This window comes from Lethenteron reissneri, chromosome 43 (assembly GCF_015708825.2).
Source record: "Lethenteron reissneri isolate LAM-NWPU_2019-01 chromosome 43, ASM1570882v1, whole genome shotgun sequence".
Classification (NCBI taxonomy): Eukaryota; Metazoa; Chordata; class Hyperoartia; order Petromyzontiformes; family Petromyzontidae; genus Lethenteron; species Lethenteron reissneri.
The window spans coordinates 4757795-4776478 of record NC_083821.1 but is presented as its reverse complement, the minus strand read 5'-3'; the positions used below and the strand labels follow the sequence as shown (position 1 = coordinate 4776478).

At 50.2% G+C, this 18684-nt stretch overlaps 1 protein-coding gene across 1 annotated transcript in view; it reads left to right on the top strand.

The window, feature by feature from the left end:
• The window catches only part of LOC133353252 (solute carrier organic anion transporter family member 5A1-like), a 34655-nt gene that overhangs the window by 5731 nt on the left and 10240 nt on the right, over positions 1-18684 (top strand). Inside the window, exons 3-5 of the mRNA XM_061569351.1 lie at positions 13423-13555; positions 14617-14984; positions 15864-16028. Of these exons, the coding sequence (XP_061425335.1) occupies positions 13423-13555; positions 14617-14984; positions 15864-16028 (666 nt within the window). The remainder of the gene's footprint in view (positions 1-13422; positions 13556-14616; positions 14985-15863; positions 16029-18684) is intronic.

Below are 18684 nucleotides of genomic sequence, written 5' to 3'. Positions count from 1 at the left end.
GTCCCCTTGCCCGTGTTCCCCACGACGGCTGTCCCCACGTACCTGGACGACAACGTGAAACCTGAGAACGTGTCCCTCTACCTGGGCGAGACGCCCTCTCTCCCTCGTGTGTCCCCTTGCCCGTGTTCCCCACGACGGCTGTCCCCACGTACCTGGACGACAACGTGAAACCTGAGAACGTGTCCCTCTACCTGGGTGAGACGCCCTCCCTCCCTCGTGTGTCCCCTTGCCCGTGTTCCCCACGACGGCTGTCCCCACGTACCTGGACGACAACGTGAAACCTGAGAACGTGTCCCTCTACCTGGGCGAGACGCCCTCTCTCCCTCGTGTGTCCCCTTGCCCGTGTTCCCCACGACGGCTGTCCCATCGTACCTGTACGAGCAGGTGAAATCTGAGAACGTGTCCCTCTACCCGGGTGAGACGCCCTCCCTCCCCCGTGTGTCATCTTGCCCGTGTTCGCCACGACCGCCGCTCATTCCCACAGGGGAATGATTTGAGCTCAGCGGCGGCCTGACCAGGAGTGTAACCAGCGTGGGGGCCGAGGTTGCCTTGCCCACCCGTAGTGGCCAAAGCTACGAGTTGTGGCCCCCTAGGCAACCGCCATGAAATATGTTTTCGACAACGGTGTAAGAGAACAAAAACTTATTTTAAACACGGGTTGTTTTTTATTATTATTATTAAAATGCTTTCGTTTATGTTACACTTATTATTTGAATTTAATTAGAGCAGTGAAGGTAACATTGCAACGAGGTACTACGAAGCTGTAGTGACTGCATTTTTGCGAAAGGCAGAGCGCCCCCACAGCGTTAAATGTTCGAGACCGTGAGCGTAACGACGGCGTGATTTAGTCAGGAGGAGCCGCGACACATAGTGGCTTCTAGGTGTGCGACTGTGAGAAAAGAATCAAATATTGGGGCCCCATCTGACTGATTGCCGCACCCCCTGAGCTGATAATGTCGTGAGCACAACACTGATAATTTCGTGAGGACAACACTGGGCCTGGCCCATTGTGAATTGGGGTCTTGTAGCTCAATTTCCGTGGCCCCAGCGTGGCTCACTATAGCAATGGGGGGAGGGGGGGCTGGTTGCAAGCGACGTCATTGGGGGGGGGGCGAGTGTCATCTTCCCACTGGGGGGGTCACACCGTGTGTTCTTGATTTAAAACAATGACAAGAATAATAGATTTTTAGCTTGGGATAGCATAACCTAACCCGGCCATGGATGGAAGGTGGTGAAGAAGGAGACGGAAATCAACTCGCAGGGCCTGGAGATCTCTATCTCTTCGTGTCCGTCTGTTAATGTACCCCCCCCCCCCCCCGTCTCTCTATAGCTCTGTGTCCCCACTCATATTCTGTCCGCGAATGTTCAGCATTCCCGCGGCAGTCCCAGCCATGCCTGTGGCCCTTCCTGTCCAATACCCATCTGCCGACTCCCCCAAAGTCAGACCTGGCAGCGGTGTCCTGAATTAATCCGCTTTGGTGCCACGTGCCATGGGCATGTGGGAGGGCGAGTATCCCTGGCAGAGCAATCCCCCAATGCGTCGTCTGTCCTTCAAGCTGCTTTCCTCTGCCCCAAAGAGGTCACCGAGACCCCCTCACTCTGTTACTATTCCCAAGTCGGCGCTGAAGTACGCGCAAGCTCCCCGCGGGGTCGTATCGCCTTTCCCGAAACAAAGACAAAGATTCCCCGTGTAGCCTTGACAGACGGTTTGGAGACAAGTGCTGTGAGCGTGCACCTATGAAGCGGAGGAAGGTGGGGGGGTGTGTCTCCCCGGTTGTGATGATTAAACGCCGCACCAGGTACTCGTTTAAGGCGGAACCGACTTAGGGGAGGCACTGGACCGGCTCAGATGATCGTCAGTGGTGTTGGTGGCTGTGAGCGGGAATCAAACTCGGGTCGCCGGGCTCGTATCGCGACGCGCTAACTGCTGCACTACCGCTCCCCACAATGACACAAAGACAAAGATCCCCCCGTATAGCCTGAACAGACTTTAGGGGCAAGTGCTGTTAGCTAGCACCAATGAAAGCCGGCACGGCACACGAGGGAGTGGGTGGCCAGCACCACGCCCGTCCGCCTTTGTCTCCCTAGTGGCGATGTTTTACACACCTCAATTTGAGGCTGAGACGATCTAGTGGAGGCCCGGAACCGGTTTAGATAATCATCACCGGTGTTGGCCGTGAGCGGGAATCGAACCCGGGTCGCCAGGTTCGTAGTGCAGTGCGCTAACCGCTACACTACCGCACCACAGAGCACACACACAGACACACGCACACAGACACACACACACAGACACACACACACAGACACACACACACAGACACACAAACAGACACACACACACAGACACACACACACAGACACACAGACACACACACAGACACGTAGCTGCCGGTGCTGCTGCCCACTGCTGCTGTGGGTGCTTTGAGGATCGAAGTCGCTTTCTGTTTTTCCCCGAAAAAAATCAATCGATGCCAGTGGACGGGGGGGGGGTCATGGAGCCACCTTAGCCAGTCAGCCTGGCGGGCAGCCCACCCCGTGCAGACGCTAGCGTCGCTGGCGTACAGTCAAGTGTTGAGAAGCGTTCATTTATTCATGAGCATTTCCCATTGGTGTGTGTGTGTCTCTCTCTCGGTGGATGCCTGTGTCCAGTGAATGCGTGGTCTGGCCTTTCGGAATGTGTGTCCATATCTGCATGTGATGTGTGTGTGCGCATGTGTGTTTGTCAAACAATGTGTGTGTGTGTGTCTTTGTATTTGCCGGCCTCGAATGAGCACCTGGTGCGGTGTATAAATATCGCCACGAGGGAGACAAAGGCGGACTGGTTTGTGCGTGCGTGTGCATCTGTGGAATGGTTGGGCCTGCGGTCGTGCAGTGCTCGAGCCGCTGCACTACTAAACCCGGCGCCCCAGTTCAATCCCCGTTCATGATCAATAAGTGGTGATGAGTGTAACCGGTCCTGTGCCTCCCCTAGGTCTACTCAGCATTAAATTCAGTACCTGACCGGTTGTGGTGTTGGCCAGTCACCCGCTCGCATGCCTTGCCGCTAAGAGCACTTTCCCTAACACAGTCTGTTAAAGCTGTACGGGTGATCGATGTCTCTATCCTCGGTGTGTGTGTCATGTGTGTGTGTGTGTCACGTAATATCGCGAGTAACTGTCACGTGGCCTTCATCCACAAGGCACGAGTCTCTTTAAACACATATAAAAGTCCGTGGCCAACGCCAATCGAGTCGCAATGTCCACGCACGTTTTGACCGTTCCGCACAGAGTAAACGCAATCACGGGAGATGTTGAATTGGCTGTCCCGTATACAAAATATCGGTGCAAACAAAAAAAACTCATGACATTAATTTTGCACGCTATGGTTTGTTGATGATTGTTGTTATTGCTGTGTGCGGTGTTTCCCTGTCAACCACTGCGTTAATATTACATTCCTGCCTGCTGAAGGGCCCTGAACATTCGTTCATAACCAATGGATACGAACGGGTTAGAAAAATTAAAACGTACAGCAGTTATTTTAATCACCCAAAATACATTAACTTTCCATCCGCCGATCAACTTGCACGCTTAATCATTGTATTCCATTGGCGTCTGCTTTTAACCAAGCATGCGAAATGAATGGTTTTTAAATCCTTTATATTAAGTTCGCTTGCTTGCTTAGGACCATGCAAATCTTTCGGTCGTTTTTTTAACCCACTTCCCGTGATCCAATCGAGCTGACATTTTCCACACAAACTCGTTGTGCGTGACAATTAATGTTCGTGAAAAATTTTTTCCAAAATTTTACACTTTTTAGGACAAAAATATATTTAATTACCAATTGCTTAATGGTGCAATGCAATCATCTGACCCATAGGTGGCAGCCATCTCAAGCCAGAGGACGAGAGGACTCTAGCCGCCACGCATATAAAGGATTTATAGTGAAAAACTTTGTTTTTACGGGTTATACTTATTACCTTTCTGAGTCTCATCTGCACACCACGGATCTCTTAACTGGAACACGTGGCCCGATTCTCAAGGCGGAGAGGGGGATGGGGGGGGGGCAATTTGATTGTATTAGCCAGGCGATTGTGTAATTATTATTTTAGTGTTTTGTATGAAAGTGATGTCCTTTATTAACCTGGGAGAGCCACACCGTGTCTCAAGACTTGTTCAGGCGGGTCACTGCTCTGAAGTGATCGACCACCTCCATCAATGTGAGATTGGTTTCATGTGGGAGGAATCTCAGATATCTGGGGCTAGGGTGTGGGGGGGGGACCCCCCAAGGATACGAGAGGATATCACCTTAGAGTTTCGAACAATATCGATTAAAGAATCCATTGCCGCACTGCCATCCCCATGCCATTTCACAGCGCAAGCCTACAGCCTCAGGCAAACTTCCCCATCCGACGACTTGACCTGGCTTAACCCGCCTCAGCCTCCGAGATCCGACGAGACCTGGCCCACCTTTTCCAGGGGTTCATTTTGGCATCGGGTTGGCGATCTCCACCCATCTCTCCCTGCTCTTTGCTTGCTGTCACCGGACACCCCTGGACGCCCCTGCACACGAGGGGCGCCATCTCAAGGGGTCACCGCGCTGAAACGCGATCGTGAATCAAAATGAAACGGGACGCTGGTTTCGCAGGCGAACCCGGCACCGTCAGTGCGTGCGTGCGTGTGCGCGCGCGTATGTGTGTGCGCGCGTGTGTGTGTGTGCGCGCGTGTGTGTGCGTGCGCGTGTCTGTGAGCGCGTGTGTGCGTGTGTGTGCGCGCGTGTGTGTGTGCGCGCGCGTGTGTGTGTTTGCGCGTGTCTGTGAGCGCGTGTGTGCGTGTGTGTGCGCGCATGTGTCTGTGAGCGCGCGTGCGTGTGTACCGCGTGTCTGTGAGCGCGTGAGCGCGTGTGTGTGTTTGCGCGTGCGTGTGTGTGCTCGCGCGCGCAGCAGTGTGGCGAATTGATCCCGGTCATCTCAGTCAGTCGACCCATGAGCACCTTCTGGGTCTGCCCCAAGAGCTCCTTCCGGCGGGCGTTCGACACTTTCACGTGGCCTTAACGTGCACATAGCCTGGCACAAGCGCCGTGGTGACGTCGTCGCCGCTTTGTGGCGAATGGCGGTTGTTGTTGCTGTTGTTGTGCCCGCAGCGGCAGTCGGTTCGACGTCTGGGCGACCAGCTCGCGGTGCCTCTTGTCCCCATAGCAGCCGAGCTGCTCGTACACAGAGCGGGCCACGTGGTGCCACGGCAGTGCATCATCCCGCGGATCGCGAGCGCTTTGCGAAATCGCCCCCAGGCATCGAGGATTGGAGGATTGAATTGTGAATGCCACGTGGGAGTCGCCATAATCCTCCACCGCAACCCCCACAACTGCCATCCGCACACCCCCCCCCCCCCCCGTGACTTGATCGCAGCTGATATACATGTTCCCTCCTCCCCCCCACCATCACCACTTCCCACCCATCCACCCTGTCCGACTTTGCTCTGAGCCCTGTCTGGAGTGCGATTTAAATATAGACGACTCGTGCGCGGTTTCATTAACTTCAAAAGGCAATGCACTTCGTCGCGTCGGTTAGAAGGGGCTCGCTCGAGTCGGGATGATGAGCGCGTTGCTGCGATGCTGCTGTCCGTCTTGCAGATGAGGGCGACTTTGGCCGCAGACGTGGAAGTAGGAGCCCTGATGGACAGACGTGGTGGGGAGACGGGGAGGCAGACACCGAGACAGACATAGACAGAGAGAGAGAGAAAGACACACGAACATATACACAGATAGAGATGGATACGAGAGATAGATACTGCAGAGACATCGACATTTGGGAGGACCGGGACCGGTTCAGAAAATCGTCACCGGTGTTGGCCGTGAGCGGGAATCGAACTCGGATCGCCGGCTTCCACCTCTGTTCGTCAAAATTTAATAAATGATCTGGAATTCACACAAAATTAACATAAGAGAAACAGACATCCAAATACAAAGGGAGATAGCGAGACAAATAGAACAGACAGACGTGGAAACAAACACAGGGAGAGACACAGACATGGAAAAATACAGAGAGAGATAGTCACGCATAGAAGTAGAATTACTCTAACAAAAAAGCTACCATTCCAAATTAATATAATCACAAATTAACAAATAGGACATCGTGTAATTATTGTTTAACTATAGCCCTGAGGTTTCTCCGCAGGGTTGCCGGGCTCACTCTCCGTGATCGGGTGAGGAGTTTGGTAATCTGGGAGAACCTCAGAGTCGAGCCACCCCTGCTCCTCCGGATCGAGAGGAGCCAGTTGAGGTGGTTCTGGCACCTGGTAAGGATGCCCCCCGGTAGACTCCCCCTGTAACTCTACGGGGCAGCAGCAGCAGCACGGCCCGCTGGGTGAAGGCCCCGGGGCTGGCCCAGGACCACGCTGCTGCTGCTGCTGCTGGCGGGACGATGTCGCTCGGCTGGCCTGGGAACACCTGGGAATTACCTAGGAAGAGCCAGAGTCGGTGTAGTGTAGTAGTGTATAGTGTAGTGTAAAGTGTAGTAATATATAGGAATGTATAGTAGTGTATAGTGTAGCAGTTATAGTAATGTGTAGTAGTGTATAGTGTAGTGTATAGTAGTGTAGTGTATAGTGTAGTAGTGTATAGTGTAGTAGTATATAGTGTAGTAGTGTATAGTAATGTATAGTAGTGTATAGTGTAGTAGTGTATAGTGAAGTGTATAGTGTAGAAGTGTATAGTAATGTGTAGTAGTGTGTAGTAATGTATAGTGTAGTGTATAGTGTAGTAGTGTATAGTAATGTATAGTGTAGTGTATAGTGTAGTGTATAGTGTAGTAGTGTCGTGCTGGAGTCTGTCGCCAGGGAAATGGAGGTGTGGACCGTGCTACTCAACACGCTGCCACCGCGACCCTCACCAGGACAAGCAGATTGAGAGTTCGCTAATTAACCAACTAAACCAACTACAACCTTCCACCACCCGACAGAGCCGATCAAATCGAGTTGTTTACATGGGGGGACAATTTGCCACTCGAATTCGTTTTTTTGTTCAGCAAAACTGGCAAACTGGAGTCTACGCAATGCTCACTATTTGACCGTTCAGGTTTAGACGTTTCGCTCGAGGTTCATGGCCAGCATCATCAGGCGTGGATAAACGCTCGGCTCTTGAGTAGAAGGGCATCCTGGCCTGGGTCCGTAACGAGATGCCAAGAAGTTACCAGGCCGGCCCGGGCAGGCGAACCAATCGAATAATTGCAGTTGCCTCATTTGGTTGTCCATTGGCAGGTTAGATTAGTTTAATCGTGTGAAGCTATTTAGCGGTTGGATTATTGAGCAGGTTTTCCTAGATCAGGGGTGGGGAACGTCCGGCCCGCGGGCCGTATAAGGCCCGATTTGAAGCTTTCGTGACTGCAAGGATTCATATTCTCAGGTTTTTTCAGTAAAGTCACGTAGGAAAAAAATTAAAATTAAAATTAATAAAAGTAAAATAAAAATAAAATAAAAATCACGACGTTTCGGAGGCAACACAAGCTTCCGTCTTCAGGTGGAACCGTCACAGCACGATAGCTGTTATCAAGTAATATTTTTTTCTATTTTATTATATATATTTTTTTACTTTTATTAATTAATTTTTTTTACCTATGTGACTTTACCGAAAAAAATCTAAGAATACGTATAAGGCCCGACAAATCATTTGGTCTGGCCCTGCCAAGGCATCCGCAGGCGGGACTCGAAATTCAACAAATCGAGGAGCAAACCTGGAAAAGCAGTTGCGAGTAGCAACATCATTAATACCAGCTAACATCACACGCCTCACCAAAGAGAAGCAGTTCCAGCGATCACATTAGGGGTGTGAGTTAATTAAATGTTGACCAAAACTAACAGGCAAATTTTTAAGTTGATAATTTTGTATGGCCCGCGAATTATGTTTTAAATATCCAAATGTCCCTTGGCAGAAAAAAAAAGGTTCCCCACCCCTGTCCTAGATTGTATTATGGTGTTATTGTGTTGGTCATTAATCTGGAACTTTGATGCTGTTGGGATTTGATTTAAGGGTTCGTGGGTTAATTAAATTAAAGTTAGGAAGGAGGGGGGAGGATTAGCGTTTCACAGTTGTTGTTGACCATCGGCCATCATCCGATGTTTTTTTTCCCCCACCCAGGCCCACTTGACTTTGACGCAATCAATGTGATTTCTCAAATAACAGCTGCGTGTTCTCCTCATCACGTTGCAGTGGGCGTCTGTGAAGTCAAGCGGACAGCGCCCCGCGGTACGAACCCGGCAGAATCACCGAGTTCGATTCCCGTGCACGACCATCAACGTCAGTGATGATCTGAATCGGTCCTGGGCCTCCCCTAGGTCGACTCAGCCTCAAATGAGTACCTGGTGCGGTGTGTAAACATCGGCACTAGAGAAACAAAGGCGGCCGGGCGTGGTGCTGGCCACCCACCTCTTCGTGTGCTGTTCCAGCTTTCATAGGTGCTCGCCCCAACAGTCTGTTACAGGCTATACGTGGGATCTCTGTCTGTGTCTTATTTGAGTCTCTCTCTCTCACTTTTCCTAGATTTCCTTCTTTTTTTAAAGAAAAAAAAAACAGATGCATTATCTTCATGCCCTCGCTGGCTAAACCTGACTGCAGCAGAAAAAAATATATATATAAGCAACGTAGCAATGTTCCTGTACAAGACTTTTTTTTCATCAGCGCAATAAAACCTTGCTCAGAGATACGGTTCATATCATGTTCAGCCAACAAAGAAGCGGAAATTACATCTGAGAAGTGCGCAGAGTGGGCACAGATGACGTGGAATCGCGTGGAATTGTAAGTACACACAGAGAGAGAGAGAGAGAAGCAGGGGCGGTTTCTTCATTAGGGCGATTGGGCGACGCACCACCAATCTCAGCCGTTACTGTGCCTCTGGATATAGTCCAATCAGCGTCATGTCACGTTCTGTGGAGTACCGCCTCTTTTTGGGCGATTTCACTCTGGCTGAGAATCGCCCCGTGTGGTCCCATAGACTTACATTCAAAGATGTTTTTTTTCGAAAGGCGGGCGCTGCAATGCATTCTCTATGGCTTCCGGGAGGGCTCGCACTAACGTGCTTACGTCATCATACGTAAGCACGTTTCAGTCAACAATGTTATTTGTCGCCACCTAGTGGAATCTTTAATAAAAGAAACTAAGTGGATTGTAATAATAGTGAGATAGAAACAAACAAGATGTATTGTAAGAGTCACTTTATTTTTCATTAATATTAAAGAAGTGAAGTTGCCTTTACATGCTTAAGCTGTTAATTTTTCCATTGCATGGGTGGACCTTATCCTTAACAATCATCCAGACATTTGCCCCCCCTGAGAGATTTTGCAGGAGCCGCCACTGGAGAGAAGTACACGGCTCGTAGAATGAATGCGAATTAAATCCATCGTGGGAAACGTCAATGATTTCGCGCAGGGCTTTGATGCATCTCTCGCGATCGTAGATTCTCATCAATGTGAATCGATGAATCGATGCATTGCTACATCCTTAATAACTGGTGCCAAACATGTACAGAAGAACCCCTCTTAACGACCACGCCTGTTAACGACTACTCGCTTGACCACGAGCCTCCATAGAGCCCAATGTGTACTGTATAATGTAGTGTATAGTAGCGTAGTGTATAGTAGCGTAGTGTATAGTGTATAGCAGAACCCCTCTTAACGACCACGCCTGTTAACGACTACTCGCTTGACCACGAGCCTCCATAGAGCCCAATGTGTAGTGTATAGTGTAGTGTAAATTCGTGTAGTGTATATTAGTGTAGCGTATAGTGTATAGTAGAACCCCTCTTAACGACCACACCTGTTAACGACTACTCGCTTGACCACGAGCCTCCATAGAGCCCAATGTGTAGTGTATAATGTAGTGTATAGTAGCGTAGTGTATAGTAGCGTAGTGTATAGTGTATAGTAGAACCGCTCTAAACGACTACCCCTGTTAACGACTACTCGCTTGACCACGAGCCTCCATAGAGCCCAATGTGTAGTGTATAGTAGTGTAGTGTATAGTAGTGGAGTGTATAGTAGTGTAATGTATAGTAGTGGAGTGTATAGTAGTATAGTAGTGTAATGTATAGTAGTGTAGTGCCTACATAGAGCCCAATGTGTAGTGTATAATGTAGTGTATAGTAGTGTAGTGTATAGTATGTAGTAGTGTATAGTGCAGTGTATAGTAGTGTAGTGTATAGTATATAGTAGTGTATAGTGTAGTGTATAGTAGTGTAGTGTATAGTAGTGTAGTATATAGTCGTGTATAGTGTAGTGTATAGTGTAGTGTATAGTGTAGTGTATAGTGTAGTGTATAGTAGTGTAGTGCCTCCATAGAGCCCAATGTGTTCGCTTACCGACCATTCCCCTGTTAACGACGTGCTGTTGCAGGTACAGTAAATATTAATTCATGCATTGCGTCACCATGTTTCTAATAATATTATGTGTTTATAATGTTGTTAGTATCTTCATGTATTAATATCCATTGTTTAAATATGATAAAGTACTTTTATGGGTGAAAAGAGGTAACTTTCGATGCTATCGTAACGAATTAAGCCTTTAACGTGTATTTCCTATACTCGCTTTACGACCGAATCACTTAGCGACCGGTGTCATTGAACCAATCTCCGTCGTTAAAAGGAGTACTGCCGTATGTCCACACATGTTTTTGAAATGCTGCTACCCAGAGCTACTGAACATCTGTAAAATAAAAACTGCTATACACCAGTAGAAATAAATAGTCTGATTCTGATACGTTTTTACGTAGATATCGGCTTTTGCCGAGTTGTCAAATGTGGAATGCCTTTAGCCCGAGGTGGCGTTTGAATGTTCGTGAAATGAATAATTGTCAAAAATGTTTTTCCCGTTTTGTTGCGAAACCCATCGCCTTGGGCTGGGTACCCGAGAGTGGCCACATCTGCCCGTGATCCCTGGATCTAGAGGTCACCTCTGTTGCCCGTTTGCCTAAATAACACGCTCTAGCACATCAAAGGTTTGACTTAGTGCCGTGTACAATTGCACGCTCTTGTCGATGTGAAATGCCACCGCTGATGCTGTTGCTGATGATGATGGTGCTGTTGATGATGGTGGTGCTGCTGTTGATGATGGTGGTGCTGCTGATGATGATGGTGCTGCTGTTGATGATGGTGCTGCTGCTGCTGCTGATGATGGTGGTGCTGATGATGATGGTGCTGCTGTTGATGATGGTGCTGCTGTTGCTGATGATGGTGGTGCTGTTGATGATGATGGTGGTGCTGTTGATGATGGTACTGCTGCTGCTGCTGATGATGGTGGTGCTGATGATGATGGTGCTGCTGTTGATGATGGTGCTGCTGTTGATGATGGTGGTGCTGCTGATGGTGCTGCTGTTGATGATGGTGGTGCTGCTGTTGATGATGGTGGTGCTGCTGTTGATGATGGTGCTGCTGCTGATGATGATGGTATTGCTGCTGATGATGATGGTGCTGCTGTTGTTGATGAATGGGGTGGTGGTGGTGCTGCTGGTGGTAATGGCCATGACAGAGTCACGATGGTTCTGATGATCATGATTATGGTTAATGAGGCAACGTTATCACTTTTGGCAGCCCGAAGCCAGGGGTGGAAATGTCGCGGTCCCTTGGCGGTGGACTGTCTTTCCATCGCATGAAGATTGCTCAAGTCGTTCAAAGTGATCCCAGAGGGCTGAGATATGCCACTGCTGATGCTGCTGGTGGTGGTGATGCTGGTGGTGGTGATGTTGTTGCTCTTAACGCTGCTGCTGCCACTGCTGATGAGGACAAATGTATTGCCACTGCTGATCCTATCCTATGCAGATGTACGCGGCGAATTAACCCAAAGCGCTTTACAACAATTGTAACATACCTCCGATGAGCACGGTGGGCAACGTACGGTGCGAAAGAAATTCGACATACATACCAAGGAGTGAGGGTTATTGAAAGTGTTGGCGTAATTATAGTTACTGCCCTCCTGCACGCGATTGACTATTGCTGCTAATGCTGCTGATGAAACATATATTTCTCCCCTTGCTACTTGCTGCTGCTGCCGCTGATGATGACGTCAATGGTATTGCTGCTGCTGCTGATGATGATGATGGATGATGCTGCTCCTACTGCTGCTAACTAATGAGCCCTCTGCTCCTGCAGTCCTAGCCTAGCGATTGCAACATTGTTTACGGCTGAGAGAACAAACGAACGAGGCGTATTCATGCTGAGACGCAGGGGTCACTTGGTAACAGGCGTTGGTGGAGCCTCGTGGGAGCGGAGTGTGATGTCACCTCTGCACCGGGCACAGCATCCCGCCCCCCGGAGAGGATTGGGCGTAAATGAGACGGATTCACCTCTGCCCGTCTGTCTCGTGAATTAAAGAAATTATTCTGGCGGCGCTGCTGATGCTGTCGCGTTGATAACGGTGCTGAATTACCGATGAGCAAACTCCAAACTGAACACGTTCATCAATATACCACTGTGGCATTTTAAAATGTGTATAATTGGCGACGTTTCGGGCAATGGCCCTTTTTTCATAGAACACAGGGAAGGCAGAGATGTAGAGTCAAGAGAGGTAGAGTACACGTCTCTGGTCTGTTTCTCTACGTGTCCTATCTCCACACCGATCTGCGTCTGTCGCTGTCCTTTTATCGCTCTATTTGTATCCCTGTTTGAACATCTTGTCACTCTTAATGTATCTCTGCCCCTCTCCCCTTGTTTGTATTAACGTCTGTGGTGGTGGTGGCTGTGGTGGCATGGGGCAGTGGTTTAGCACCTTGCGCCATGAGCTCTGTGAGCCAGGTTAAATTGCTGTTTGTGCCCACCATCGCCAGCTGCTATCCGGGACTGGCTTGGGCCTTCTCGACATTGGCTCAGCCTAGAAATAATACTTAGTACGGTGTGCTCAACAATGAACACGAGGGAGGCGTTTTCCTGATCTTTCACACCCTCGCGTGCCGTACTGACCTTAATAGCTGCTCGCTAACAATAATAATTCCATTTATATAGCGATTTTCACCAAGGATCTCAAAATATGATGTATTTTTATAGACCATCCTGCCACCCCCCCCCCCCCCCCCGCCCTCTCAATGTGCCAAGGCATCTCAAACCACCTTACATCTCATCTCAAACATATGAAAAGGCACCCACCCCTCAAGTGGCAGCTGTCACTGTGGGCACAAGGTGAGCAAAGCACACCTGACCAGCTGATGGGCATTAGTCTGCCAGTTGGGGGGCCGATGATCTCCGAATTCGCATCTATTCCATAATTTCGTATGGCTGTGTGTTCAGGAGGCTAAATCCCAATGTCCGCTAGCCACGAGAGGGCTTGAGGGGAGATTTTTTTTTTGCCGGACGACGTTGGTTACCATGTGCCTCATCCCAAGCGGAGTCATCTGCCGTGTAATTTAACGAAATTGGCAAATTTGGATTAACGATGGATGCCTTCTGCCCCCCTCCCACCCCTCTCTCAGCGGCGCTCTACGTGATGGGGGCCCTGGGACCTGCTGCCGGGTACCTGCTCGGGGGGTTCCTCATCGGGTTCCCCGAGTGGCCGGGGGAGCAGAGCTCCTTGAGCCAGGATGATCCTCGCTTCATTGGAAACTGGTAGGGACCCCCTCGAGTGACAGTGAAGGTGATGATGATGATGAATGGCATCCCTCCAGTGAGAGTGATGATGATGATGATGTAGGCACCCCTCCAGTGAGAGTGATGATGATGATGGCACTCCTCCAGTGAGAGTGAAGGTGATGATGATGTAGGCATCCCCTCCAGTGAGAGTGATGATGATGATGGTGTAGGGACCCCTCCAGTGAGAGTGATGATGATGATGATGTAGGGACCCCTCCAGTGAGAGTGATAATGATGATGGCACCCCTGCAGTGAGAGTGATGATGATGATGATGTAGGCACCCCTCCAGTGAGAGTGATAATGATGATGGCACCCCTGCAGTGAGAGTGATGATGATGATGATGTAGGCACCCCTCCAGTGAGAGTGATGATGACGGTGATGAAGACGTACAGCACAGCGTCACGCACCCACAGCAGATCCAGAACAGTGCCAGGAATCTCAAGGTCAGGGCGGTGTGGAACCGGGGAGCCATCTCTGGTGGTGAATACGCAAACTCCACCGTGGAGCTGAGAATAGGGGTCAAGACGGTAGGCTGGGAAGGTTAAGTGTGTGCGAGGTCTGACGATTGTACGCATTTGAGTTTTCTGTTTGGAACAGGATAGTATTGTTATTATTTCACGATGACGCTTGCTTATCCAGGAAATCCTCACTGAATCTCAGGCGGGTCCTGCCATGTTTTTGCATCCGCGTGCGAATGTTGCTGATGTGTGTAATCCCAATTAGGTACAGTACTTTTAAGGTAATGTTTTCAGTGTTTGGGGATGTTTGGCCAATGCCAGTTACATTGTACGTGGGTTTTTTTTTTGCGATGGCACAAAACCGGCCAACATACAACCTACATGCAGAAAGACTTCCGAGTCCGGGACTCGAACCCAGGCCCTTCTCGCTGTGTGGCAAGAAGGGCCTGGGCAGGCAGGGCCTGAGACGTGGTCAAGGACCCAATTAATGTTCCCGCCATCGCAACGTTGCCGCCCCGCTAACGGCTCCCTGTGCCGCGTGTCCCCGGCGTGCCACCCCCTCCGCCCCGTGCTCCAGGTGGGGCGGCTTCCTCCTCTGCTCAATTGCCATGCTTCTCGTGGTCGTGCCCATGTTCGCGTATCCCAAGCGGCTGCCTCCCCGCGCCTCCAGCAACGCCAAAGGGCCTCCGACGAGTCTCACTTGGCCCGATGACCTCCGGTGGCGGCAGCAGCAGCAGGCGGCGGGCAAAGTGAACGGGGAGGAGGAGGAGGAGAGGAGGAGGAGGAAGGAGGTGGAGGAGGCTGAGTCGGCCAGCGTCCAGGACTCCGCCGTTTCCTGCACCAGCGTCTGCAGCATCGCCGTGAGCGTCCCGTCACCCGCCACGGAGGCAGGAGGGCGCGTCCCCCAGCGAACCTCAACGATGAACTTTGGCGAGGACATGCGAGGTGACCGCTTGCGGTAGCATGGCTGGGGGGTGGGGGGGGGGGTGCTCGGCAAATGTCACGATTTGTCCTGGCAGTTTTGAAGGTGAAGAGATATTCCCAGAGCCTCTTTGTTGTTGGCCGGACAGTTTGAGAAAAGTGGCCAAATTTCTGCCTTCTGTTTATGATTCGGCTAATTTCCTGTGAACACTTCTATCGGGCTCACCGTGCGGTCGGCTTCGTACGGTGAGAAAAAAAGTTCAACGTAAGTACAAATGATGAATCTGTAACGCGGACTCGCATTTTCTATAATGACAGAGTGGTGCATCGTGATAAGGAGGTCGTGTCGAGGTCGAGACCGTAACGTCGTCTCCACTTAGGTGGCTCCATAAATTACGACCCAGGAATATCAGCGCTGCTACTCTTGCACATGAGAATTACAAGCCCTGTGAGCCGCCCAATCACCTCTTAAAATGTTACTCTTGCTCCTGCTCCGCCGTTAGGTCTGCTGACTTGCCCGAATAGGGATGTTACGTACGTCATGCTAAAGCGGTTAATTGAGCAGCAACGCTCTTGCCAACGGAAACTGCAAGTGCTGAGTGGTGTATTGTAACGCGTGTGTTTGTTCAAGCGAGTGTGTGTGTCTCTGTGTGTGTTTGTGCTTCATTGGGGGGCCGTTGCCTAGCCGGTTCGCACGCTGCGCTACGAACCAGGCGACCCGAGTTTGATTCCCTCTCACGGCCAACATCTGAAACGGTCCTGGACCTCCCCTAGGTAGACTCAGCCTCAAATGAGTACCTGTGTGATGTGGCGGCCTTCACAGGGTGCTCACTAACAGCGCTTGCCCCAAAAGTGTGCGTAAGCTACACGGGGGATCTTCGTCTTTGTGTGCTTGCGGTGCAGAGCTTCCCCGTGCGGCGATACGCATCATGGCCAACAAGCCCTTCCTATTCGTGAGCCTCTCCTACACGGCCGAGTGCGCCATCGTCACAGCACTCATCACCTTCATCCCCAAGTTCATCGAGTCTCAGTTCGGAGTCCCTGCTTCCCGAGCCAGCACCTACACCGGTACTCGCTCCCTCTCTCTCACTCCATCTCTCGCTCGTTCTCTCTCTCTCTCTGCCCATCTGTGTTTGTCTCACCCGTCTCTCTCTACCTGTCTCTCGCTCCCGCACCAATCTCTCTGACCATCTCCCTCTCGCTTCTCTCCCATCTCTCTCTCTCACTCCTCGTCCCTCTAACCACTTCTCTCTCACCTTCTCTCTCGCTCTTAACATTTATCACATTCCTGCGGAGGGAGCTGGTAGGAACGTTGGGTTTCTCAGTCAATGGCCGGGGTCAACGGCGGCGTGGTGTATTCCGCAAATATGCCCGACTGTGAGGGCGGGCACAAGCCGGCGTGAGTAGGTTAAACGTTGAGTTTTATAAGGGCACTACGGGGTGACCAGCCCCTCCCCACTCAGCCCCACCCCTCCCACCCCCCACCCATCCCCTCCCCACCCTCCCCACCCAGCCCCTCCCCACCCTCCCCTCCCCAACCAGCCCCACCCTCCCCACCCAGCCCTTCCCCACCCAGCCCCTCCCTGCACGACGGACGGACGGACGGACACAATAATCCCCAGTGGGCTGGTGTAACCAGGAGGTTCCTACCAGTATCACCATCTCTCTGTGTCTCTAGTCTCTCCCACCCTCTCTCACTTACCATCTCTCTCTCTTTCTGTTTCTCCAGTCTCTCTCCATCTCTCTTACCATCCCCTCTCTATCACTCTTCATCTCTGCAATACTCCAGTATCTCTCCACCTTTCTCGCAATCCCTATCAATCGATCTCTCGCGTGTTCTCTCAAATTCCTCTCTGTACATCTCACTCACTAAGTTCTGTGTGTGTGTGTACGAGTCATCACGAGTCCACGACGCCTGTTTCACCTGATACCCTGGGCACCCTTTGCACAGGAGATGTTCCACCTCAAGGGATGATCCAGATGAAATATGTTGATACGTGAACATAAAAATTGTCGACACATTCTCTCCATCTCTCTTTCAACTCCAAATCTCCCTCTGTTTTTTTGTTTTTTTGCACTGCACATTCACAACAACCGTCTCCCATGCTGGTGTCCTTGGGGGCCACATGAATAAGAGCGATTGCCCGAAACGTCAACCGTTATATTTTTTCATTTTAAGGTCACAGTGTTATTGACTGGTTATTAGTTAAGTGTTCGTCATTGTTGTGAATTGTTATTGTGCACCACTGCCAATGCAGCAGCAGCAGCATCTAACAGTAATGTCTCGTCTTACACAAAAGTTCCCGGAGAAGAAGTGAAAGTACAGAAAGAAAGCGTCTTGCCAACGAATGATCAATGGCAAACTCTCGTATTGAATTGCACCGAGCAGCTTCCGTTGACGCCACTCATTGTGCAATTCGTGACAAAACGAGTGGCCATGGAGACGTGGAGGGTGGATGGCGGGAGGGGGTTGGTGGAGGTCGATGGGTAAAACGCTTCATCATCACCGCCACCATCACTGACTGCTGCCGTGCACAAAGACACAGATGACTGCGAACAATCGATGCTTGTTTTGAAATGATGTCATCTCCTCGCAGCGAGAAGGCTACTCTGCGAATTGAGTAGCATAGCAGCTGTGAGAGCCTAATGGCTACCAACTACAGCGAATGCCCCCCCCCCCCCACCCCGTACGACTATACACATTAACTTCCCCGAATTTCCATTTGGGCAAAATCAATTAAAAGGCGGCCCGAAGAAAGTTAAAATTAGTTGTTGAGCTGTCAGCCGATGAGCCCTCAGGGTCAGTTCCGACGCGGGGTTCATATACTTAACGTCAGAATGCAAATCTGATCGTCGTATGTATCGAAGGAAGAGAAATTCGGGTGCCGCATTCGCCGCCGACTGTGATACTCGAGGTGCGGTCAAACGTGCTGTTTTTGGGGTGATGTCGCCGCAGTTACGTGATGCAGAATAAAAAATCTGAATATTTATCATGGAAAAATCCGATGAGCCATGAAGCTCTTTTACACAGACGCCCAGGAGATTCAGTGGGGCCGACCGCACTGCAGGCCCTGTTGCAAGTGAGCTAGGCAGCTTGCGAGCTATTGTGGGGAATTAGCAACAATGTAATGCAATAAATACTCTTAGGTTTTTTCGGTAAAGTCACGTAGGTAAAAATAAATAAATAATAATAAAATAATAAAAATATTAAAAAAAATTCTAATATGTATTATTATTGCAGTCACGAAAGCTTCAAATCTAGAATTAATGCAATAAACTCAACACATTTGCCAATAACACTGTGGCCTTAAAACTATATATAAATATATAATGGGTGACGTTTTAGGCAGTGATCCTTCTGCATGGGACATTTGATGTACACATCGGTGAAGAAGAGCAATGGCCAGACATGTCGCCGATTATATATTTTCGTTTTTTTTTAAGGCAAAGCAGCGTCGTTGGTGAATGTGTTTGAGTGTTTATATTAATTGTGCTTGTGCGCCACTGGGCAATGCAGCAGCAGCAGCTGCAGCAGCATCACCAACAGGATTTGTTGCACGTGTTAAATGGCGCGGGCAAAGGTGGCACAAGCGCACACTCGATTGAATCGCAGCCCATCGTGCACATTCCGACAAATCGACGACCACTTTCGCCATGGGAACGTGGACTTCCCACCACTGGACGACGGCCGCCAAAAAATCAAATGAGCACTGCCACCAAATGC